Genomic DNA, 26,654 nt, shown 5'->3' with positions numbered 1-26,654 from the left:
CTCGATGGAGGGAAGAACGAATGGATAGACAGACACATAGACAGAGAAGATACTCATTACCCTGAATTTGCTATTGTTAGCTAAGTGGCTACAATAGATTGGGACTTCAGATACTATTCATCTGATGAAGGTCAGATATCTAAAACCTATAACTGCCAGATCTGGGGTATGGGCAAACTCAGAACAAGGAAATAAAATCCATGCCTCTTTTCTTTGTATGATTATTCAGTCATAACAATCAAGTAAGCATGGAGGTTGGCAAATGATTTTATGAAAAACGGCATGACAAAGGGCCACCATCTTTATTTCAGCTGCTCAGCTCTGCCCCTGTAAGTGGAAGCAGCCATGAAGGACACTGGAGGACAGCTGTGTTCTAATAAAACTTTATACAAACATGAGCAGCTGGTTAGATGTGGTCCTTGGCCCTCTGCTTAACAATCCCAAAGCAAACTGTAAGAAGGAGAATCTGGTATCAGTTTGTACTGCATGTTCAGAAGTCACAAGGACAAGTGCAGATGGGTACTGACCTAGAAGTGGAAGAAGAGCTAGGAAGAAAGTCTAGATCTGCTGTGTGTCTAGATGAAAGGAAACAGGCTCAACTTATAAATGAAGTATTCTCTGACATCTTCTTTCGCTTTATTTTTATTTTATGTAAATGGATGTCTTGCCTGCTTGTATGTCTGTGGACCACAGGTGTGCTGTGACCACAGAGACCAGAAGAGGGTGTCAGATCACCAGGAACAGGAGTTAGAGGTAGTTGTAAGCTGCCATGTGGGTGCTGGGAACGAAACCAGCCTCTGGAAGAGCAGCCTGTGTTCTTAACCGTTGATCTCTCTGTCTAGCCCATTCTCTTGTATTTTTATTTGCTGCTCTTTAGTCATGCAGAGACTGCAGAATCTGAGCGTTCCTTCAGATGTCTGGTCTTAGAACTCTATTGCAGCCTCTGTGTTTTACAGGAGGGGAGGAGAACAGGACTTTGCTCTTTATCCTTTCTCGCCTTTTAATTTTCTTTGTGGATGGCCAGAAGAGCGGATATATGTAAAAGTCTTCTTCTGTCTGTAGTGGGATTTTACCATTCAGGAAGGAACAATATCAGGTCTCTACTATCTCTAGAAGGACTATCCCCATGAGCTGTGCTTCTTCCTAATAACACAACTGTCAGTCTTGGATGAATAAGCCTGGCGATTCTTAAAGCAGTGTCTTGGCTTAACAGCCAAACTGAATGCTTTTAGACCCACACACTGCCAAAGGTTGTCACTTAGGCAGACTCACTAACAATCAGAATAGAGCTCTGAGAGTTCACATTGTCAGTAAGTCAGGCTAGTGCCTGAGCGTGGTAACTGCTGAGTGTTTCACACACATATGGAAGCTGGAGAAGGACATTAGGCATCCTTTTCTATCCATCTCCACTTTGTTCCTTTGACAGCCTTCCATTAAGCCTAGAGCTTGGTGTTGACCATCAAGCCACTGAGACACTCCTGATTCCGCCCCTCACAGTGCATAGGTGACAGGAACACATGTGACTACATGCTCATGAGAACTCATGCTTGCCTAATAGCACTTTTATGCACTGAGCCATCTCTTCAGCCCTGACAGTAGCTATTTTTGAATTATGGCTTTCTATGAGAGCAGGATTTAGGCCAATAATCCAAAGGACTTCTGCTCAATGACACCTGATTTCCTAGAGAACGATAGGCGGACAATACACTCACATGTCAAAGGCACTGGAGGGAGGGAAAAGAAAAAGGCTGAACCAGGGGAAAAGAATATCATCTGTCTTCTGCTCATTTGGCATGGCTACCAGCATAAGAAGTTATACACCAAAGGCAATCGTATTTCCTAACTTTCAGGATGTTCAAATTATCTTAAATATATGGTCAGAAAGGTGTAAGTAAGGTAGTAAGAGAAAGCAAAACATCCTACAGACCTCTCTGGGTGATAGGCCACTTCACAGAAACAAACAAACAACCAGAAATGTTTGACAGAAATCAAGGCTAATAAATGAAACCTGTCTTTAAATGACAAGGAACTTCATGAAACAATAGAAACTAACATCCGAATGTCTTAAGAGTGTGGAGGAGTTGTGAACGCCACACAAGGCACCTTCTGGGACTCAGCAGGGGCCCTGAGAGGCAGCACCTGTCAGCAGCTTGCTCTCCAGGTGAGCAACTAGGTAAGGAAAGGTAAGGCACTTTGGCTGGAGGCCTGAAGAAAGGGCATTTCTTGGGTCAAGCACTTTACCCTCTTGCTATTTGTTTAATCTTCTGGAGAGTTCCAGAGTGGACTTTGTTTTCCAACCCCCATTAGGGAAGAGAAATCTTCAAATTCAAAGTTACTAAAGGCTGACAAGGGCACAGCTGGATTCCAATGTCCCACTCAGGAGGTCAGAGCCCTTTGTGTGACAGGTTGCCCTTTCAAGGCTCTCTACCAAATCTCTGCATATTTACACATTGATTCTCAAAGGAGGGCCAGGACTCACAGGTAGACCCTAGATGTGTGTGTGTGGTTTGTTTTGTTTTGTTTTGTTTTGTTTTTTTGCAAGTATAAGTGGCCTCACTGTTCAGATCCCTCTAGTTGACTGGCACGCACAGTTCTGGGAGTGGGGTGGGATGCGCCCCCTGGAGATGCCAGGCTGTTTTAATCAGTCTTAATGCCAAAAACCATCTACAAGTCCCTACATGTTGGGGGAGAACAGTCCCTGACTCTGGGGTTAGCTCACTTCTTTCCACATGGATAAAACCTGAGGTTAGAAAACACCACTTGAAAGTGACTCATTTCTAACTCCCCTGCCAAAAACAACACCCGTTTATGTAACTCCCTCACCCAGCAGACTCTTCCTCCTCTTCAGGGTGACTGCCCTATCAAACTGAGGCGGATCTCCCCACAAGCTGCCCTTCTGTTTGTTACCAGAGAGTCAAGTCACACTATTCTACATGTATCTATCTTTCTGTGATGTGTGTTTGGGGGGTTGGGGGGGAAGGGGGTCGCAGACAATCAAAGCAATGAGTTCCTCCCACGCTGTGCTCTGCAGTGATAGGTCCAGATAGAGTACGATGTCATATCCCAGACCGGCTGGGACTCATTTCTTAACCCAACCTTCAAAAGTGGTCGGGGAAAGGCCCCATGAATCAGGGAACTCTCTCTTTTCAGCTGAACTCACAGCTTGGTTTCTGCACTCAGAGCACCTCATATTTTCCACCTCTAACTGTGTACGTGCAGAGGGAAAACTTTCATTGGGTGTGTCTGTAACCCAGACCTTGGCAGAGGAATAGCCGTGGGCAGTCACTTGATACATGAAAATCACTGTGCTTCTGCAACTGGAGGCAAGTATTCCAAGAGGAAAAAAAAAATTATTCCCTTAGTTTGCTACAAAGTGCTACATCCCTCTCCAAACATCTGTATTAGCTTTTAACCTTTTAAAGTCATGGAAGTTCATAGACAGATTTTCTTCCTCCACATTCCAGGTAAGGACAACCCCTGTCCTCTGCAGGGAAGAGGAAACGAAGGGAACTCCCCCCCCCCCCCGTGCTGGTGGGAACATCTTAGTAGGAAGGAACACAGAAGTTGGCACGGGCGTGAAGGACGGATATACAGACAGCACCATGAGGCTTACTGAGTGCTCTGTGTGCCAGAAATTAATTCATAAGCAAATGCTTATTTTATAGTTTCCCACTTGCGACAAAACATCGAGCAGAAAGGAAATATTTCTTCTGGGGGCTGGCACTGGATCAGGGACAAAGCAGCAGGAAGCAGCCTTCAAGATAAGCCTGATCTCCCACTGCCTGACAAGTGTGTCACCCACCCAGCCAGAAAGCTCAAGGGCTGTGCCACCATCTTCACGCTCCTGTAAACAGAGCTGCTTTGAAGGCCCCAGGCAGGAGAGTTACCACCATGAGAGAAGCCTTGGAAGAGAAAGAAGGTTCTGAAAACCTTGGGGACAGGGTTCCTCCAAGTCTATTACACTACACTAGGACAGTTGAACCTTGACTTCTGGCAGTTGTCAGGGATCCAGATGCTGAGAGGTCAGTGATGGGGGTTTCAGGACAAGAGGGCTGAGCAAGTGTTCCTGTGCCATTGGTTCTGGTTTCCTACTGACCAAATCTTTTGACAGTATGGCCAATTAAATCCAGGATTTCTGGAGAGCTGAGGTCCCCAGTGGCCTGATCCTCAAGACAAGACTGAGTTTTCACACTCCATCCAAAGGGAGTGGATGTGTGTCAACATTTTCTACAAAGAAGGGATTGCACTTCCAAGGAAAAACTACACTCAATTCCAGAGATTACAGTGTTGTCCTTCCCCGCTTGTAGCTTTCACTGGCCTATGCTGGGGTGCACAGTCAATTATAACTGAAGGAAAATGGACTGATGCCAGGGACAGCCCTACCAATGCCCTCTCTCTTCCTCTACAGGCTCCCCTCCCAACAGCAGGCTGAGACCTTATGCAACCACGTTGGTTCATGGCTAGAATGTAGTAGGCATGTCACCCTCAATTCTGAGCACAGGCTTTAAAAGGATGTACAGCTGGGTGTTGGTAAGAGAGGGAATGGGAGCTAGAGCCATGGTTCAGTGGTTGAGAGTGCTAACTCTTCTTCTAGAGGATCAGAGTTTCAATCGCAGCTCCCATAGTTGGTATCTTACAAGTACCTGTAACTACAGCTCTGGAGGATTCAATGCCCTATTCTGGACTCCTACTGTACCTATGGACAGGTTAAACATGGACAGGCCCATTCACAGATTCACAAGAATACACACATAATTAAAAATGAAAATAAATCGTAGTGGGGGAAAACAATGAACAGCTTCAAATTCTATTGCTTCGAGCACTTCTCAAAGAACCCAGCCACCATGTTGTAGGAAGAAGTGCCCCACATACCGAAAAACAGTACACTCCAGCTCAAGCTGAGAACCAATTCTCACAGCCAAACAAGTGGCCATGCTGACGACTCTAGTCCCAACCTCCTGATGAATTCAGCCCCAGTCAAGACCACATGGGGTGAAAGTGTCACCTCGCTGAGCTTCAGCCCACAGAAGCATGTGACTGCTACCAAGTGACTCCTGGGATCTGAAGAGGTCACTCGGTGATAGACAGTAAAGATGGACAGCATGGGAAGTTTAACTGTAGCTCTGACCCATCGCTTCCTTGAGTGTGTTTCATCTTATAGCACACAGAGGTCACGTGTACACACCTCACAGGGGAGCTGCCAGTCTTAGATGAGACACTGAATGAAGGGGAATCCTGCAGAGGAAGCCTAGGAAGCCAAGCTGGATGCTAGCTGGCTGTGGCCCTTTCACTAGACCTATCTTTTTCACTTCTCCTAATTTTTAAAATTGACACATGCTACCAAACTGTCTCTTTGGGTATTTAGTTGGATATATTTTTCACACACATATGAAGTTGTGTGACTGCCAGAAAAGGAAGACACACAACACCCCTATGGCCTCAAATACTCCCGTGTTCCTACACTTGACCGAATTCTCCTGTGACCCCTGACCCTGAGGGCTGATCTGGTCTTCATCACCATTTGTCCTTCCAAAGAACCCGATAGATACAATTTAGAGTGTTGCTGTCTGCACACTCACTGACTTCTTTCATTCAGCCTAGTGTGTGTGAAATGGACCTATCTACTGACTGCTTACCAGCTTAGCATATTTTCATTGCTGAGTACCTGCTGCACGGGTGTCGTCCTATGGCTCACTTGTCCAATCATTACTATTTTTTAATAATTATTTTCATGACTTAAGAAATGGACTCCCCATGGAAATAACTAAACAGCTAATATGACTTCAAACAAACAAAAGTCTTGCTTTAAAGCTGCGAGGGTTCAGAAGTCCCTGTCTGCTCGCTGACACAACAGACAGGGGAACGTGAACTGAAAGATAGATTTTGAACCCCACATAATACAGGATTTGAAAACTGCTTTCCTTTTGATATAAAGACGAATCAGAGTAGGTCGATGGCACTTTAAACACAAGCCTAAAACACAGCCCTGCCTGTTTCTCTCTGCCGTCCTTCTGACGACCTGCACTGGCAAGAACAAAGCAGGAAACCCATCTGGCCACAGCACGCTGTCCTTCATGAGAACGTGCACGTCACACAGAACAGGAAGTGGTAATGGGCAGTGAGTTCCAGTTAGGATGACCCTGTCTTTCATGGATCACAGCGTTTATTTCAGCAATCATTAATAACAGCCACTTTGATCCTAACTGAGGGCAGACTCGCCTCCCAGCTGGTCATTTACTACTTTAAACCGGCTTCTCGCCAGCAAGACCAAACTCTGAGTCACCTTCCCTGGGTCTTTAGGGTTCCTGTCCTCAGCTGGTCCCAGACACAACCCTAGCTCTAAATTATTTCCTCCAGAGAAAAGCTTGGGGCAAAGCAGGGATCTCTCAAGGCGACTCCATGCTAGAAGAACAGGCCCTGCACCATAGGCCTGATACCATGTAGTGGGTCAGACTGGGGCCCTGGGTGTCTCAGAAAGGGGTGAGACAGAGGGAGCATAATCGAGAACCTGAAGGCTATGTCCACACATACTGGCTAAAGCCTACAGCTTATCCACACCCGATCCAGTTACTCATTGGTGTCCTGGTTCCCTGGAGAGGGAGAGAAAGAAAGTGCTTCTATCAGGAGTGGCTGACCAGACCTCATTGCAGCATCTCATCTTTCGCCAAAGCACGTGAGTCATGAGTGTGTGAAAACACGGAGCTAATATTCATAATTCCTGAATAAGATAAAGAGCTGCAAGGAAAAACAGCTTCTGTCTGCCTCTCCATCACTGTCAGGACGGATGCTCTGAGAAACAGGGCGTCTTGCCAGAACCCCAGATTCCACCTCAGCAGTGAGCCTTGGGAGCTGGCAGTCTCATCTCTGTGAGCCGCCCCACGCTTCCTTATTCCCTTACCCATGGTGGCTCAGAGCATCTACTCATTCCTGGGACAGAAAGCCTCCAGAGACAGCAGGGACATCTGCCCTCCTCTCAGCGGGACTCAGTTTGCCAGCTCAGTCTCGGGGTCCAGACTTGGCCCCAGCAGAGGGTGTCAGTTTCACCCACTGCAGTCTATCCCTCTTCTCTCTTGCATCAGGGTCCCAACAAGGTCTAGGCTCATGCTCGTGCTCATATTCATTCATTCTCTCTCTGTCTCTCTCTGTCTCTCTCTCTGTCTCTCTCTCTCCCCCTCCCTCCCTCCCTCCCTCCCCCCTCTTTTATCACTTACTAAAACACACCTCAAGCTCAGTGTGTAACCATGTACACAATCACATAACTGTCACCTACACAAAGATAAAGAAGGTTTTTCTAGCACGCAGTTGGCTCCCCTGTGCCCCCTACAGATCCTTTCTTTAGCTAGTATTGTTGTTCTCGGAGTCATCAGAAGGTGGGGCTTACTAACTCAGCCCCATATCATTGCTATTTAACCTTTTCAAGAAATAAATTTCATTGTGTATACCTAAGGTATGCAACATGATATTGTGACGCATGTATAGACAGGATAAAACTTACTACAGTGAAGCCAATCCACCCATACTCCACATACATTTATTTTTTTGTTTCCATGGCAACAGCAGAAAAAAATATCTGTTTTCATAGATCTCATACAACCTGCAGTTTCATTACCTGTATCAATCCTCAAGCTGTGCATTAGGACACTAGACTTGTTAATACTACATATTTAGCACATTTGTATCTTTTGATTTTCCTCCTCAGTGAGGAGGGCGGAACCCAGGGCCTTGTGCACATGAGTTAAGAGCTATATTACTAGCGCCTGTTTTTATTGAGGCTGGGCCTCATGGCCTTTAAACTTGCTATGGTGGGGTGGTTTACACTGAATTCTCCCTCCTCCTGCATCTACTTCCCATGGACTGGGGTTACCCCAAATTTGTTTTTTGTTGTTCTTGTTTTTGAAACAGTGTCTCTGTCTATATTTAGCCCTAGCCGTCCTAGAACTCACTGTGTAGATCAGGGAGGCCTTGATCTCATAGAAATCTGTCTGCCTCTGCCTCCCAAGTGCTGGTATTAAAGGTGTGTATCACAATGCCCAGCTAGCAGATAAACTGTGAATTACTGACTGTCTCTTATGTACCCTCTGATGACAGAGTTAGAGCCCTAAATGATAGTTTTGAGTCTCCTTAGAGGGGTACATTGCTTTCCATTTAAATCTCAATTCTCATCTGGGCTCTCTACGCTCTCTTACACAGTGCTCTTCAGTCTCAAGGACCCAATCCCTGTTCACATTCCTCTGGGCTTTGTTAACCAATCTTCCCATGTGGGGGGCCTCATGTTTAGTTTTTAACCTCGTAATCCTATGCCCCCTCCTTGAAAGCACAGGTCACCAGAAAACTTTTCACAAACTCCTTATCTCCTTATACCGATCTGTCTATCTGTCTGTCTGTTTGTTTGACTGTCTGTCTGACTATTATCTAGAGATATCTCCTCATTACCTTTGTCAACAAGTGGTTTCCCCAGCCCAACCCCTTTTCACTGGGAAGCCATAGACTCTGTTCTTACATGTAGCTTTCTGTCCTTGCTAGACATTCAAGTTTTTTCTTTTTTTGAGAACTACCTCAGAAATTCTTAGATTTCTTCAATTAGTAAAGCTTTTATTTAAAAACAAAACAAAAAAAAACAAAAACAAACAAACAAACAAAACACGGGGAGGTGGCTGGGCATGTGGATCAGCTGGTAGAACATCTGCCTGACCAAGTGGATATTTAGACCAACTGATCTGACCACAGGCGATCTAAGTCCACTGCTACCATGGCAACACAGGGAGCTGACACTGTGCATACAGCACTAGCAGGAAGTGTACCCCAACAAGGGCAAGGGCCCATGAATCCAGCCATTCTCACACCCAGATAAAACCTAACAGCAGTCTCAATGTATCATGACTCATGAACTCATGTGTGCATGTGACCACTCAGTCAAGCAATAGACTTTGCCACTGGCACGGGTGAGTAACTCATTGCCACAAATCTCTGTGCACAATAAACTTTGAAGTGTGTGTTGGGTCAAGTAGGGATTGGAGGGCAGAAAGAAGGGCCCCTGAAGTGGGTTATGCAAGGCACAGGGTTCCAGGCTGGAAGAGTGAGCAGAGGCTAAAGTCTAACCCATCCTGTGTTTGCTAAGTCAGTGTCTTGGCTCAGAACACATCTATCCTTAGGGAGAAACAACCTTTTTCTGATATAGGAAGATATTCTAAGAGTATAAGTTCTGAATTTAAATGTAAAGCCAAGAAAGTATCAGGTCGAATATAGACAGAGGGGAAAACCTTTTATCATATGAATTAACCTGAACAAAGTTTGGATCAAAATGAGTGCGGGTCTGTGTTCATAGGTACATACTTCCAAAGAAAGCCTCATTCAGTACGCTCACAATGAAAGAAAGACTCAGGCAGAATGGGATATTAAAAATGGTTAAAGGGCTTAAAACTAAGGAGGCCGAGGCAGGAGGATCATCAAGAGTCTGGTCTACATAGTGAATTCCAGGTAAGCCTACTACAAGGAGAGACATATCTCATAAACACACAATTTTTAAAATAAAAACAATCAATTTAAATGCCATTTCTAGTCTAGCATAATATCATAATTGTGCCTGTAATCCTGCTGCTAGGAAAGATGAGGGGAAAGAACTATCTGAATCCAGGAGATCAGAGTCAGCCTGCACCACCCAGGAAGATCCTAACTTAAAGGACAGAAAAATGAAAGAAAAAGCCATTTGTATGTAAAGGTTGTAACACACACATATACGGACACACACATTTAGGCTCCTTTAAATGAACTCTGTGGAGCTAGAAAGAAGAGGGTTTTGTTGTTGTTGTTTTGTTTGTTTGTTTCTTTGTTTTTTAAACAGAGGATCCAGGTTCAGATCCTGAAACTGAAAAATGGTGGCTTACAAGAGTAATTCCAGTTCAAGGGATCTGATGCCCTCTTCTGGCCTCTGTGGGTACCTGCATGCATATTATGTATATAAACTCACACAGGCACACAATACACATAGAGGAAGCAAATCTCTCTCTCTCTTTTTAATGGTCCATTCAGGGACATTTGCCCAAATTAATATTGTTTAAATATTATTTATATATATTGTTTGTTTTTTTCTAGACAGGGTTTCTCTGTATAGCCCTGGCTGTCCTGGAACTCACTTTGTAGACCAGACTGGCCTCAAACTCAGAAATCTACCTGCCTCTGCCTCCCGAGTGGGATTAAAGGCGCGCACCACCATGCCTGGCAACATATTAATATTTTAAATATCATTTAAAGATATGTACAGTTAACAGAAAAGTCATTTATCCATCTTTGACTAACCTAGCCTAAGTCTCTTTTCCCTATTAGTCATTTGATTCATTGAGCTTTCAGTTTAAAGGTAGAGTTTATAGTTAACCGTAGTTACAGAGCCTATGGACAGGTAAACATTTTACATCTTCTAAACAACCCAAGTCTGAACACTTTTCTGCTTGTCTAATGACAAGAGCTTCTATATTCCTGAATAGAGAAGATAGACAAACCTTTAACCATCCATTTGATACATGTTACAGCATACCTACACTGCAGTTCAAACAGACCGTATACTTTGGAACTATACTTGAAAAGACAATAGTCATGGCACGAGAAAAATGAGGTCTCCCTCATGAGACCAAGGCTCAGCCTGGGGACCTGGCCCTCAGAACTAGGGTACAGCACCAGCTGTCTCATCAGCTTCCTACCTGGATGGTGGTGTTGCCTCCTTCCAGAAGTGCGATGGCCAGCAAAATGCTTTCATGAAATACTCGGTCACTTGATGCATTCATTATGAGATCGATGACCAGATTGGAGGCCCCCTCCTTGTCGAGGTGACACTGAACCTCAGCCAGGCTCATCTCACCCCTGCTTGTGGAACTGGATCCAGGACCTCCCCCTGGAAAGGCAGAATATTACTCTTATTAAGACATTGAAAGCTATGAGAGATTTGCATTTTTACTAAGTGCCAACCTTTAATGCTCTAAATAGTAGATGTCTGTCTCAGGACACCTAAATTTACAAGTGGCAAAGATGGTACTGAACTCAGGCAGGCAAAATGAAGGAAAATGGATACATTTTCATCAAGTGACCCCAAACCATTCAGCCAATATGGTATCTTAAAATACAAAGACTTGGGGCATAATTTGTTTAAGAGTCAAATCAAAAGGAAACATCTCTTAAGACTCTTCCTGGAAAAGCTTTACCTAAAACAATCACCACTGGCCTTCTTTCTAACAAACTCCTTCTTTGACATCATTCATTCATTCATTTATTCACCAAGTATTAAGGCAGTGCTTGGCATGAAGTCAAGAGCTGGGGGAAGGGGAGGTGTGAACAAACGAAGTCCCCCTCTTCACAGCTCTAAAGACAAGATGAATCAGTGAAGAAGAAGGGGCCCATGGCACTCAGTGGGATGGTTTCTGATTATTTTTGGAAAGTTCATATTTAAGAACATGTCTTCAGTTATTATTAATAATAACTGAAACAAGAAAACATAGAAATGGGGACTGATTAACTCCAGAATGCAAAACCCCATCTATCACTCCTTCTGTCCAGAGCTCAACAGAGGTGCTACTTCCACTGCAGTCCTAAGACCTGTGCACCAGCTGCCAGAGCTGTAAGGCAGACTATATGGACGCTTTTCCCCATTGAGATACCTTCCAGTTCCCTCAAGAATCTGTCAAAAACCCATCTCAGATGATACAGAGAAACAGTTGTGAGCTGTGGCCTGAGAAATGGTCCTGCAAGAATCATGGGCTATGGGGGGTCTGAGAAGACGAGTGCCATCTCTTGAGTGTCCGGGAACTGCTCCATCACTGAAACCTGCAAAGCCCTTCGAACCAGACAGACCTCAGGTTCTCATTAGAGGAAAGCCAAGCACCCTCCCCACAAGGTGCTAGGATAAGAGCATTAAATACCAGGATTATAAAGACATCAGATGTGTTTTATTTTATGTGTGTGAGGGTTTTAACCTGACTGTACTACTTAAGTGCACCACAAGGATGCCTTGTGTCCTAAGGTGTTTGAAGAGTGTATTGGATCCCCTGGAACTAAAGTTACAGATGGCTGTGTGCTACCATGAATGTTAGGAACTAAATAAATCTGGGTCCTCTACGTGTGCGAGAAGTGCTTTTAATTATAGAGCCATCGCTTTCACCTAAACAATATGTCTTTTGTGTATTGCATGGAACTTCCTAAGGATCTGAATCTGCCCCATAATACCACAACCCCAAAATTATATCTCGACAACTCACTTTTGTGTCTTGAGCACTGGGTGACATATATATATTTGGTATGAACTTTGTGTGTGTGTGGGGTTTGAAATAGACTTTTGTTTTTCTGTTAAACTATGCCAAAAAACAGTATTTGTCCTGTAAAGGGGTAGCTTGCAGAGTGTTTGGGAAAGCCCTCAGAGCATTCAGCAGGCACATAATAAATGCTAGCTTTCACCATCTTGCCTGCCATCATCCTCATCAGCTTATGGGTAAGCACAGCTCCTAATGAGCACAGGACAACAGACAGTGAAATCTAGCTTCCCACATCATCTGAGTATCAGCAAGAGGGTCACGGCTTGGGGAAGAACAACAAAGGATGTATGGAAAACATACCTGCTTAGAAATGCTATGCTATAGGGAAACATGTTCATGTAGCACACCGATGTTTCATCCAAACACAAAAGAAGTTACAACAACAAAGAGAAACAAATTCAGAAACAAAGAAAACCAAAAAAACTTCCATATATCTAAGTTTCAACTTCAAGCAAAAGCAGACAGCTCCTTGTGACATGCTCAGTTCACACAAGATGCTCCTTAGCACAGCACGGAGCCTACCTCCTCCCCCAGGCTTGCTGGGTCCTCCTGGTGATAGTGGGCCATTGCCAAAGCTGGTAAGGCTCTCTCTTCTTCCTGAAGGTCTGATGTTTCCATAGTAACGGTTGACCAAAATTTGCCGGAGTGCCTCACCCTAATTTAAACAGGATAATGAAATCAGATTTCAAATTTAAAGCATAATTGAGTGATTAATATTTAAATTGAAGAAAAAACCCCACACACATACACAGGATATTCAGGTATATTCAACCGAGTTTCACTCAGTGGAAAAAAAAAGAGATTAATAAAAAGCATTTAAGAAACTTTGAAGTCAACTTCCAATATTTTCTCAGGGAACAGAACATGGTTTATTTATTTATTTAATTTATTTATTGAAGAATTGGTGTCAATCTACACTATTAAATTCTGAAGTACCCCCTCACACAATGGTAAAGACAGAACAGTAATTCGGAAGGGCAACTAGCAGCCACAAAAAAACAAATGAAAAGCCCTTTGGGTTAAGCTGATAAAATTTGGGCAAACTGCAAATTTTACAGGTCAGCTTCCACATAGCAGTATATTAAAAAAAAAATGCTACCCAGGCACCAGGTTTATTCCTGAGGGTGTGAAGAAGGGGAACCGTATTGGAGGCAGTGTGTAACAGAAGGGTGGCTTTAACCTCACTCTGTAGTCAAAGATTATCTTGAATTCTGGGTCCTTCTGTCTACTTTCCAAGTGCTGGGGTTAAAGATGTGTGACATGATGCCTGGCCCAAGAAGCAATAAGATCTTACAGTAAGAGTGTAAGCTGATATGACAGTTGACAGCAAGCCTTTCTTACAAAGACGGCTGATGGGGCCACATGGTGACGACAGAGAAGGATGATACGGGAAATAGGCAGTGGTTCCAAACCCGTGGGTCATGACCCCTTTGGGGGTCAAATGACCCTTTCACAGGGGTCCCCTAAGACCATTGGAAAACACAGATGCTTATGATTCATAATTGTAGCAGTAGCAACATTATGGTTATGAAGCAATGAAAATAATTTGATGGTTGGGGGTCACTACAGCAGGAGGAACATTTTTAAGAGGCTGCATTAGGAACGTTGAGAAAGCTGGATAAGTGCGAGATACACAGATCAAAAGTAAGCAATATGCACGAACCGCCACCATGATTTGCTTAAAAATAGCACAAGAAAAAGAGAAATAAGGAAGAGACAGAAGAGGTAAGAATGAGCAGGAGCTGATAGATGAAGTTGAGTTATAGATAGTTCCCCAAACTCTTCCTATTCCTTTAATATGTATTTCAAGGTTTTCCTAATGAAAAGCTTAAAAATATAATCATTAACAAAACCCCGGAGTATGGACATAATGACCCTTTCTTAGAACTCTGACAGAAGCAATCTGACTTCTTCTGCCACACTAGGATGCATGCAGCATTCAGGGGTGAGCTTACTCTCAGCTCTAACACCGTTCCCATCCCAGTGCTAAGGGAGTCCTGGACCACCGACTGTACATTTCCCAGAGACTGTTTCCTAGGGGCAAAGTAGTATGGCCTGGAGTTCCTCCAGGGTAGCAAGAGAGAGGCGTGGGGAGTCTGGCAGAGGGAGGTGCTGAGAACTAGCAGGTCTCTAAAATAGTCAAGAGCTCTGAGGAGACCTGGAACTGAAGCATGAGTCAGTAGAATTTAAAGTGATTTGTTAAGAAGTGCTGAGAATAGGTCTGGGACTGGGGGAAGGGTTGTGAAACAAGCTGGAGGGGGGAACAGATTGGGGGGGGGGGTTGTCCTGAGAGAAGCAGGCAGCCAGGGAAGAAAGGGAAAAGGCAGAAGCCTGGATCCTGCCAACTGGAAAAGTCTATCAATCACTAGGGCTATGCTGCCACATTTATCTCCTTTGTTAATTTATGCCGGAACCCACAGGGACAAACATGGATGAAGCAAACCAGGAGAGAGGAAGGTGCTACAAGCCTGGTGCTGATTTTTTACATGAATGTGCAGGAAATGGGGGGGGGTGGAACCCCAAAACCTCAATTTTCCCTTCTCCATCCCCCTTCCCCCAAATGGGAGAGCATTTTCTCCTGTCTGCTTATGAGACTCATTTTCCACCTGGACCACCAGAAAGTCCATAATACCAAGACGGTTTCCAGCAAGGAAGTCACTTGCAGTGTTTAAAGTGCTTTCAAAATGAAATGCCCTGCTAGGGAGAAACAGTTCCGGTACCGAGCTGTTTCACGGCTCAGAAAACCCCATCTTGATAGAAAGATGCAGCTTTGACTATCCCAGGGGCTTGGACAAGCCAATCAGCATTCCCCAAAGCTGTCACTGGGAAACCGGGGACTTAAAAGCTGACTCTGGGAGAAAATAAATTCGAAAGAAATATCCAAGAAGAAAGAAATGGGGAAGACAGGTTACCTCTGAGCTGAATGAAAGATTAAATATAACCCCTGTTTAAAAGGAGCCTGACATAAAGTATGCTACCAGTTTGAGTGAGAAGAGTCTGGGGAAAGGCAGAACCTATGCAAAGGCTCAGAAGCCTCTGACTAGATCCCCTCGCAGCTGTGAAGACACCTCCGATCTGCCACCGTGCTCTCAGCCCATCTATGTTGCCATCAAGAGAAGAGTCAGGAAGACAGCTGAGCTGAGTGGTCAAATCAGAAGAAAAGCGATGGGAGGCAGTCAGCAAATGTGCACACCTGACCTTTACACAGCAGTTCCACTTTGGACCAGAGGCCTCAGGCTTTCGCCTCCCAGGCTTGTTTTCTTTTCAACTCTTGATTTGGGGGTTGGGAGCAGCAGCACTGGGGTCTGTTTGCCATCACTCAGGCAGAAGGTGAAGAAGAAGGGAACATGTGGGCTCTGCACAGGAAGTCTGTGTTTATGCAGCCCGGATGCCCAAGTGATACAGAGGGACTGCACATTTGCATCCTGCCTCTCCTCGACAGAAAAACCCTAGCAGTTACCATAGCAACAGATGCATCAAATGGTACACTTTCCCCCATAATATCATGAAATGTGCTCATTATTGAGGGAGGCTGTAGAACACATTCCACCCACAAACTTTCCCCATTCTTATTATACGATTTGTGGTATATATTAATCTCACATCAATGAGTGTGTGTGTGTGTTTGTGTGTGTGTTTGTGTGCATGCACATGCACACACAGAGAAATGTAAATATATAGAAAGAACAGAGCGGGTAGGAATTGTTTTGGCTTATTCTTAAATAATGTATTGAAGTTGCTTTGTTTTTCTGTACAGAAATAAGATAGGATTCTGGATAAAAGGGGACAGGAGAGGATTGTGAATTAACATTATCAAAAGTTATGTAAATCTCTAGTGTTTTTCTGAGCCACTGTTTTAATTTAGGCAAAGTTAAAATCTTTAGAGAAAAGCCTTCCTAATCATCTTGGTTGGAATTACTCAACATCGAGCACTAAGCTGTTTGCCAGGTACCAGGCTACAGCAACTAACTGCAAAGGAGAAGACAGAGATTTCCCGGCACTGTCACTGCAGCTCTGGCCCTGAGCTGTAGGAGTATAGATCTTTTTTCTCCCTCCTCGCTTCCCCCATGGCATCTAGAGCATGAAGACAAATACCAGACATTTGTCCTCAGGTAAGAAATTCTACACATAGTAAGTATTACCTAGGATGGAGGAAAACAAAACTTCAGAGGAAGTTTCATTTGTAGTAAGTGTCGTGTTAGATAATGATAATGGGCACACATCAGTCCTGCGCTCCTGTCCTGCTGAGCTGCTAATGAGCTGAGTGGGAATATAGCTATGTGTTGAGCAAGGTACCCAAGAGTCAATGCAGTGCTTCCAAAAGAGATGGAGATGGCCTTTTGGGTTCCTCGGTTCCAAGCACTAAAAGAGCTCGTGCTTTAGGCAAGATCACCTCTTAGACCTTGAGCCTCTCACATCTTAGTACTTACAACAGCACCTGAATTAAAACAAACAAAAAGGAAAGAAAAACAAAAAAACCTCTCCCTTTTCTTAACCTTGCTGTCTACAAAATCACTCAAGCATTTCAAACTGCTAGGTTAAAAGCAATGTGAAACTCTCAAACACTTCAGCCACTGGGCTTAGTGCTTTATGTGCATGGCTCAGTGTTACTGTACTAAGGAACAGAGACTAGTGTCATTCCCACTGTATAGTGGGAGAAACCAGGGCAAAGGAATGTGAAATAACATACAAATTAGACAGCTAATACCCAGCCAAGGAGAACTGCATCTGATTCTAATACCAATGATTTGTTGTTGTTGTTGTTGTTTGATGCTGAGTCCCTTGAGAAGCTTAGGGCATGAAGGATGGGTGGGTACCTTTTTCTAAGGTATAGAATAATTCTTCACTAGTTGGCAAAATCCTGGAAAGGATGTAAGTGTAATGTGCCCCTAGTCAGTGAGCCGCAGGGCATACAGTCTGTTAGAGGGGTATCATGTTCCAAATTTGGCCTAAATGTAAACTTCCTGTAAACTATTTCTTAGCTGCAGAAATCACAAAACTTACTTCTCTATCAAGGCAGGAAAACAGAACAAAATCTGAAAGACAGAGGGACAGGGGAGGGGTTGGATGTGAACAGGGCATAGGTATCTAACCCATTTATCTCAGAAATAAACTCTTCATGACACAAATGCCCAGAACCCCATGGCAGCCTTTACAAAGACCAGGTTTCTAATCCTGTGACCTTGAGTAATATGCTAAACTTCTGAGGTTCAACTTTCCTAACTTGTGGCACGGGAGTAAAGACCTTGCCATTGGGATAACTTATACTTTGTTCAAAACTGACACAGGGGAATATATATATGTCTTGCACAATACTGAATAAGTTCTAATAAAACCGAGATGCCCAGCTTCTCTAGAAATGGATAATGTGAAAAACCAATGCTGGTCAGCAAGTTCATGCATACATGTGTGTGTGTACATGTATATGTATATGTGAGATATTCTAGAAAATTCTTTGACAATACATAGCCAGCATTGTAAGAAAGTATCAATCCCTTGTCCTAGGCACATTCCTCTTCTAAGAATCTATGCAAACATACATTTATTTTGTTCCTTTTCGAAGAACGAAAAATGACAAACCCTTTCCTAATTTGGGGGAGCTTTATGTGACTCCTAGTGTTCAAAGCCTTAGCTTTCCTTGCCCACCCAAGGCTGAGATGTAACATTAAATAACAATAGCCAACTATGAAGTCTGTGCACCTACGAACAATCCAATGATGAGAATTTGCATGTGTTTGTTGGGACACACACTTGCACAGGTAAAAAACTGGCTGAAGGGAAAAGGAGGAAGTTAGCACACTCACAGTTAGCTGGGTGGTGTAATTCCGATCTGTCGACACTATGCCTTTGTGTTTACTGTGAGCCAGCTGGAAGGATCACTAGTCACTACAGAAGCACAAAGCTCTCCCATCACCTATTTAGAAAACCATCTCAGGGAAGGAGGGTGTGAGGTGCTCACTTGGTTATTGTTTGCACCTTGGTTGTACAGAGTTCTGTTCAGGTAGATAACAGAACTGCCAGTTAGCTTCACCTCTATACAGCAGATGATCGGTCCTAAGCCGATTCATGTTTGGACAATAGCAACACCTACAGAAGCTGTCTTTAAATCGTAGTTGTGTGGCTGGGGGGAGGGGGCGGGGGGGGGGGGAGTTCCAGCCATCAGCTCCCAACCCGAGAGACTCAAGGCTACATACCCTTTTATGGTCTTCCAGTTGCCTCAGGGGTGGACTTGGTTCAAGCTCCTGCTAAGCATGCAGAAATTCCATTTTAAGTATGGCACTAAGGAAACACTACCATCTTCAGCATCAGTCACAAACAAAATACATTGTGAGCTCATATACAGTCAAGGTTACATAAAAGAATTCTCTCGTTTTGTGGTTTCTCTCCCAAGGTATGATGAATACTTTAGATTCTACTTAACCGGCATCCCGATCCTACCTCCCACGACACTGTTTCAAGTGAGCTTTTGGGCCAATTGTTTTTCCAAAGATAATGAATGGTAATTCTATAGGATATGCTGTTATATTAACCCAAAAGGGGCTGTAAAGCAAGACTCAACCGGGCAGCTCCTTATGATTTCATACATGCAGTATTGAACAGCACATGCGTAAGGACACTGAAACATACAGCATGGATCAGACACATACAGGAGACCACAGCTCTCCCTAAGCCACCAATAGATGGGGATTCTAATCAAAACTGCTAGTGGCGAGCTCTGATTAGAATATGACAGGCCTATCCCGGGAAAATATCCCCATTGCACCTCAGGGGCTCTATCGTTTGTGTTTGATTTTTCTCACTTCTGATCAACTGCTCTCCAACGAAGCACCTTTCATTTCAGCCTGAACTCCTGCAATCTACCACAGTTTCTGACAGCAAGCTTTCACACCTGGAAACACGCCTGCCCTAACAGTTTCTCTGATCTTACTCACTTGAATCAATTCTGGTCGTTCATTTAGCCAGCATAGCTGGTGACTGTGAAGGATGGAGCAGAAAACACTGCCTTGTGCAACTTTCTTGGTGGTTTCTATGAAAACTAGAGATTCTTGCCTAGATTTTCAAAAGTGCGTGATCTTTGCACAGGATCTGAAGTCAGTTCCGTACAACAGCAGAAATGATCTTAACACGCCAGATTTTCTCAGGTCCAGACGGAAAAGGGTTAAGAGTGAAGCCCTCCAATGGTGCATCCTCTCACCTGGAGCTTGCTTAGTCTGGCTCCACTGTCAGAGGACTTTCTACCCCCAAAGCAGCAGCGGATCAGTCCCCAGCCTGCTACACAGTCTTCCCTCCCCTGCCCAATGCCAGAACGGACGGCTCGTCAAGACAATGCGCACACTGGACTGGGACAACTCAAAAGCACCCAGATTTGCTATATTTGCAAATGCAGGTGGGCAACACACCTCTGTGGAGTTCTCAGCTTCCGGTGCCTGTGGCAGCTAGTTGGGAGTAAAATGAAGCATGTTAGTCATGGCATTTGCATTTTATAGACCACAGAGAAGTCTGCAGACCAACACTGAAGGACAAAAACACAGAGAGGAAGGTCACAGACAGGCGATTTCACTGAATCACCCGTTACATGGGGCTGGGCTGTTGACAGGACCAACCACTTGATGTTTAAAGTAAATGGAATGTGGTGGGAAAGATGACTGATAAAAGATACAGGTTTAATGTTAGAAAATAGAATAATATCACTGTGATGATTATAATTTTTTTTTACCATCAAAATGACTAGACTGCAGATCGCCCAGAAGATATACTTCTGGGTGTCTGAGAAGGCACTTTCAGGTTTACCTGAGAAGACCTGCCCTAGTTCTGAGTGGAACCATCTCATACTGAGTAAATAGGGTGAAAGGAAGAAGTCAGCTAAACTCCAGCATTCATCCCTGCTACTTCTGATTCGTGGTACAATGTGATCTGGAGAGCATCTACCATAGCTACAACCAATCTCTTCTGAGCCACGGTGGGATGTCAACTGTGCGCCCAGATAAGCTGCTTTAGCCAGGTAGTGTGTTACAGCAGTATGGAAACTGAAGGGCTAACTCAGCACGAAGGAGAGCTGCTGGTCATGGGGGTTTTGCTGGGCAATGAGAAGGGTCGTTGTACTGTGACAGGAACAGAACCTTCGAGAGGCACAGAGATGGACCAAAGGGACAGAGAGCATCACTGCTCAGGCTTGGCAAGGCTCCTCACTGCCACTCCCCTGGGACCAAAACCGCTTATGGATTTACGTTTTCTCCTGTCCCTGCCACTCCATGTCCCATCCTGCAGTGGATGGCTTTGCTTGAGGCTTACCGAATGTCATATCCTCTTTTACAACCTCTGAGACAAGAGGATTTTCTGAATTTTGAGCATGATACCTTTAACCTTATGTATCCCCTAGGGGTGTCACAGATAGATTTCCTGGGACCATTCCTGCCATACCATGTAAACACCCCAAACTCTATTTCAAAATCCCTTCCCTATGGAGGAAGATATACACAAAAGATACACACATGAACTAACTCTAACTCTGTCTCTCTCTCTCTCTGTGTATGTAAATGGATAGCTCAAAAAGGGTGTGGCTAGAAAAGTCTCCTGCTCCATATGAAGATAGTGCCACGAGCCTAGCCAAAGGACACGTGCGTGAACCAGGGAACCAATGTCAGACATACCTATCAGATCCTATGTGGGATGCCCTGGACCCAAGTCACGCTCCGGCAGCATGGCTGAGTGGTGCAAGGTACAGGCTGGAGCCAAGGAATGAAGCCAGGGCTCATGCTGTAACCATACGACCTTGGCCCCTGCTTGCTCTCTGACACTGTGCAGTGTGCACCTCTCCTTAAGCCAGAAGGTGGCTGTGCAGTGACAAGCCAGCCCTGAAGACTGACCCTGTGAGACCTGGGGTGGGTGCTGAGCTCCAGGGCCTCGCAAGGCAACCACGTTAGTAACCAGATCACCACAGCGGACAAAATTCCCGTAATAAAGCTGCTATCGTGCAATTTTTAAAAATTGTCTTTCTTTAATATCCCAGCAGGCAAAATGCAAGAGCAATGGGAGCAAACTGTTTTACGGAGGGTAGAGAGGAACTTTCAGGGGGCTGCTCAGTCGGGCCCAGATAGAGCACCTGTCACGTGGAATCCAATGCCACATCTTCCGGGGAGACAAAGTCAGTGCAAAGCACAGCAAGGGAAAAAAAAATCAGAGCTGAGGTGTGTGGACTATCAAAACGCTTAACATAACAACACAATCCTCTTACTGTCTGTCTGCCTCCTGCTTTAGGCTAAAAACAAAAACAAAAGAGAAGAAAACAACTCCCTCCCACCCCCCCTCTGTGTGAACAGTGTTGCTTTCTGTCCTCCGTACAAAATGGACACATCAGAGCCGAGTGAGAGCACCTGCCCACACGTGCTAGCTTGGCCAGAGACTGAGATGAATGTAATGCCTTCTACCATGTGTGTTGGCCAGGCTCCACGGGCACGTCCGTCAGGTGCATTCTATATGATAACAACAGAAGGATTACAGGCAGGGATTTCCTGCAGGAACCCAAGCAGCTATCCTCAGTCCCTTGCCAACACCAAAGCTAAGGGAAAGGAAGAAGACAGAGCCGGAACTGGTGTATCGTGTTCTGTTTATTTGTTTAATTCTCTACTCTGCCTCAGTTCTCTTTGCCCAGAGAAGCACGTCCGATTCTGCAGATGCCATCAGATGTACAGTCTTTATTTCTTAATGTGAGATCCCGTGTTTTCCATGTTTCTACCACTGAACTTCACACTGTATTTCCTCCCTAGATGACTGCTGTGCTTGTTTTAAACTAAGTCTGATTTTTAAAATAAAATATAAGCCAATTAGCTTTTTTTTTTTTTTTTTTTTTTAGTTTTTCCCTGAAAGTCCTATGAAGCTTTTTTTGGACCCTGGAGGCTGCTTTGAGGCCTCATGAATTAGTATTTAGAAGGACAAGTTTTAGCACTTTTTACTGGTGGATTGCCATGGACAAGTGAGAGCACTGGCTGGTGCCATGTGACGAGGCCCTCTGGGAGGCCTTTTTGGTCACCAGAGTACCTCCTTGGGCTTCCACCTCCTCACGTGTTCGCAGAAACGGGAGCATTATCGTGATTCTTTCCAGCTGACATATCAAATAATGAAAGATCTACTGACAGTAAACTTTATTTTTAAACATCTAACGGCCAAGTTCTACTTGATTTCAGACATGGCAGAGACCTGGCCAAATCAGGAATATAATTAGGAACAACAAGCAACATCCTATACCTTCTTCATCTCCATCAGCACTTCCTTCCCCAGTGAATGAAGTCACAGTTTCTTTCTTAGGGGATAAGCTGCTTTTAAGGAAGTAAGCTGCAATTCTGATAAGCATAAAAGCAAAGTATGCATGTCCCAAGAATAGCTATGGGGGCTGGTGAGATGGCTCAGTGGGTAAGAGCACCCAACTGCTCTTCCAAAGGTCTGGAGTTCAAATCCCAGCAACCACATGGTGGCTCACAACCATCCGTAACGAGATCTGGCGCCCTCTTCTGGAGTGTCTGAAGACAGCTACAGTGTACTTACATATAATAAATAAATAAATCTTAAAAAAAAAGAATAGCTATGTAAATATAAGATATGATGCCAATATAAGTAAAGAGTAGGCTTTGATAAATAAATTTAGTTCCTCAGAAGTAGTTGTTTATTATTATTATTATTATTATTATTTACTTTACTTGAATGGTGATGTTCCAGTGAACATTTTAAGGAATAACATTTTAAGATCTACATATTCTAGGTCTTATTTCTCCCTCATAGTACATGCTGCTGGCATCTCTAATCACAGCTGGTCGGTGGATGATGAACACGTCTAGTTATGAATCTGAAAACTGAGTATTGCCCCAGACTGCTTCACCATATTGACCCTTTGATTAAAAGTTTCCCCAGAACTCTCAAAGATGTTCAGCAAAACATAATTTCGTAGAAACAAAGATCCAAATGAGTAACAAACATTTAAGAAGAATTTTAACAGTAACTCAAGTTTCTGATCCCTCAATGTCCTTGTTGGATGAGGCCAATAATCAAAGTATTATAACTGTGATGTCAACCAAGTAACGTAATATGTGCAGAGAAGATGCCTGTGGGCGGGCTTTATATAAACAAGGTACCCTATTTCTTATGGAGGGATGCACGTCTGTTATCACTCTTTGAACTTCTTAAAAAGATATCTATATATGTCCTAGGTTATTCCTGGTGCTTTTGAGTCAGCACCCCTCCCGACCCCGTCTCTCCCCCCCCCTCCTCTCTCTCTCCATCCAGCCCTTTTCCATGAGTCTATTATAGGACCAGCACACAGTACGGCTGTGAATAGGCTTTGCCTTCTTCTGCCCTTAACAGGAATTCCTCTCTGGCCTCTGAGCATCCACCATTTTCTGTCTAATATAATGTCCATTTATGGACCATCTTGGCAGAAGTTGAACACAAGTCAAGACCTGTATGATAGGTTGATATATCAGTACATCAAAAATAATTTATCATTTCTGGTTCGCTAAATCAGCACTCAGTTGCTTTTCAATCTACTTATAACCCTGGGAAAAGGAAACAAAACAAGAGTGAATGGGCTTGCAAGCACATTAGTCAGGGTCCATCTTTTATCAGACTTTGAAACCTCTTCATTGAGAGAAAAGAAATCTAAAAACAAACAAACAAAAAAACCCCGAACCAAAGATGGAAGGGTTTTTTTTTTTCTGAATTTAAATGGACAACTTTAAATATTCACATCTACAAATACAATTCTCATTTTAACTGCATTTGCTTTTAGAAATAAGGATAAGTTAAAAATTAAATGGCTCCACCCATGAACTTTGATGCATATCTTACAGAGAGGATTCATCAGAACTCAGTAGTGTGGTCCGTTAGTTAAAAAATGCAAACTGGCATGACGCAACTACACAACTTCAGTCATTCTGGAATAATCTCAGAAACAATAACAAAGAGAGTCCAAAGATTTGAAAAGGCCCTCAGCAGACTCCGCAGTGGCTTCTGTGTGCTGACAGCAGAGCTTGCTCTGTGGTTGCCAGTGTCTAACAGTAAACAGTCCTGCTGCACTTATTGGCAATTACTGCTGAAGGTCGCACATCAGCAGTGAGCTTAAATTCCAGGAAAAAAAGAAAGGGCTTATGTAACGGCTGCCTGAGGGTTGGCAGGTTCCCAACTCAGCAGTTTGCAGCAATGTAAGAAAGTAGGACGCCTCCACCCGGGTCGGACGTCATGAGCGCGCCCCCTGAAGGTGAAAACTAACAATTCCTAAGCGTCTGCACCCCCACGCCCACCCCACCCCCACCCTTCACACATCCTGAATATTACAGAGATTTTTGTCTGTGGCATCACTAGCTTGTAGGGGAGAGAAGTTTAGGTCACAATAAATAAAATCAGGCTACAGCTACCCTGGGTGACAAGGATATCTGTTGTTTTGTTTTGTTTTGTTTCAATACAGCAAAGCAAAGTTGCACTTGCCTGCTGTCACCAGGGTGACAGTAATTCAGTGAGGATGTCATCTTAAGTGAAGAGGAATGGGCATGTCTGCTGAACTACAGCACACACTTTTAAAAACACACAACTTAGTTTCAAGGACAAAAATGAGGAAACCTAGATGGCCCACCCCATCATCCACTACTGCTGCCTAAACCCCAAGTATGTTCTCAAAAGGCATGGCACTTCCTAGTTTAGAAAAGTGGGTCCTGCCTTGAGGTTCCCCGTTGCATTCTTGCCTGACCTCTCAAGTGACTACTTGCCCTTCTGACATAGCGAGAAATCCCCAGATAACACTTTCCCACAATTCCATGTATTTCTATCATGCTGCATGACAGGCTGGGGTAACTTTTCCATTAATTTGTTTGGTCTCTAGCAGAGTCTCCCGCAGGGCAGATACTATGTTTTTGGAGGCACATCGTATCAAACCCTCAACATAGTACCTGGAACCTAACAGATGCTTCCAGTGATAGAAATCAGTATCTTTAACATCAGCTGATGTCCATTTATGGCCAGTGAGGAAGCTTTCTGTATCTTGATCTTCATCTGCGGCTCCCCTCTGTATAGTTACCCTGGCAACTGTCAGAACCATAGGATACCAATACTCTGTCTGTGGTCCTGGCCCTTCTGCTAACTGACTGGCCTTTGTCATCAGTCCAAGATTTGGGGGGATGTATAGTCCCAAGCACACAAATGTAGCAATCCGTGAAGCTTCACACACACAGTGCAGGTAGTTTTTTCTATCCCCATCCCACCCACCCCCACTTCCGCATCCACCCCTAGTTTGTTTCTCCTATCTCCAGTGAACAAGATCAAGTAGGGGTAAAGATAGAGACTGCCTCTCTCTTGCCAAGAAGCAAACACAAACACCAACACCCTCCTGTTCCTGGTGTCAAATAAAATTTTATTCTAAAGGGCAGCTGGGAAGAGCCTGTACATGCATGTTCTTTATGAGAAGTTTGTGCCTCTACCCTTATTTTAGCGTCTTGCCCAAAGTCCTGATGTTCATGCAGGAGGTCTTTCCCTCTCTCCCAAGTTGCCTGCAGCCATCTATTCCCCGAGATACTCAACTGTCCTTATCACCATCAAAGGCAGTGGCTCTTCCGCAATGAGAAAATGGAGGGACCATACATGCTTGCTATTTGTCCCACTGCCACCACCATGATCACTCGGGACAGAAGCCTTCAGTGTTAGGTGTGAGGCTCGTCCCTACCCAGATCCTTTGCTGGCAGGAGCTCTCATTAAACCTCTGTAGAAGCACAGCTGTGGACTCCAGCTTCCCCAAGCACACACTGGTAGAAGGTTGGGGGGGGGGAATCGTACCACAGGGAGCTGTGATAATTTCCAGAATGGGCTGATAATAAAGGCCAATCAGTCACCTCTGAGAAGAGGGCCAGAGCCAATAGCCCCGAGGGACTAGGGACAGGGTGTTGGTGTCCCTGGGTTCTGACGGTTGCCAGGGGTAACTACGCAGAGGGGAGCCACAGTTGCTTCCTCAGGGAATTTTCAAAGAATCTAAGCGCCTGCCAGAACATTCTTCTTTTATAAACAGACAGTATTCTATTTCCTAGAGTATAATTATAAACACACCTGCTCCAACTGTGGAATCTTTCCATAAGCAAGCAATAAACTCCCAGCCAGGAGAACCAAGTAGTATCCTGAGCAAGCAAACACATCAACTGATTTACTATGGTGCAAACGGTGTATTAATAATGCTACACAGACCACAGTGTGTGTGTGTGTTGGGGGGGGGGGTTCTTTCCCTGACTTAATCTGTACTTAAGCAAATAGAAATTCAACCTCAATAGCCCAGGGGGAGAAGTTTATAGGGAGGCATTTATAACTCAAGGAAGAAACAAGAGTAATGAA

General features: G+C 44.3%; 1 protein-coding gene across 13 annotated transcripts in view; it reads right to left on the bottom strand.

Annotated features, from left to right (window-relative positions):
• The window catches only part of Itpr1 (inositol 1,4,5-trisphosphate receptor type 1), a 336,899-nt gene that overhangs the window by 95,962 nt on the left and 214,283 nt on the right, over positions 1–26,654 (bottom strand). For 4 of the 13 annotated variants that reach the window (XM_029478976.1, XM_029478978.1, XM_029478979.1 and 1 more), the window contains 4 exons: positions 19,697–19,732; positions 18,491–18,541; positions 12,819–12,951; positions 10,695–10,885 (listed from right to left, as the gene is read on the bottom strand). In XM_029478976.1, coding sequence (XP_029334836.1) covers positions 10,695–10,885; positions 12,819–12,951; positions 18,491–18,541; positions 19,697–19,732 — 411 coding nt within the window. The remainder of the gene's footprint in view (positions 1–10,694; positions 10,886–12,818; positions 12,952–18,490; positions 18,542–19,696; positions 19,733–26,654) is intronic. The other 9 variants (XM_029478977.1, XM_029478985.1, XM_029478986.1 and 6 more) reach the window with 4 other exon arrangements.

This window comes from Mus caroli, chromosome 6 (genome assembly GCF_900094665.2).
Source record: "Mus caroli chromosome 6, CAROLI_EIJ_v1.1, whole genome shotgun sequence".
In the NCBI taxonomy this organism is placed as follows: domain Eukaryota; kingdom Metazoa; phylum Chordata; class Mammalia; order Rodentia; family Muridae; genus Mus; species Mus caroli.
The sequence above is the reverse complement of the archived record's forward strand: the minus strand, read 5'-3'. Positions and strand labels throughout refer to the sequence as shown.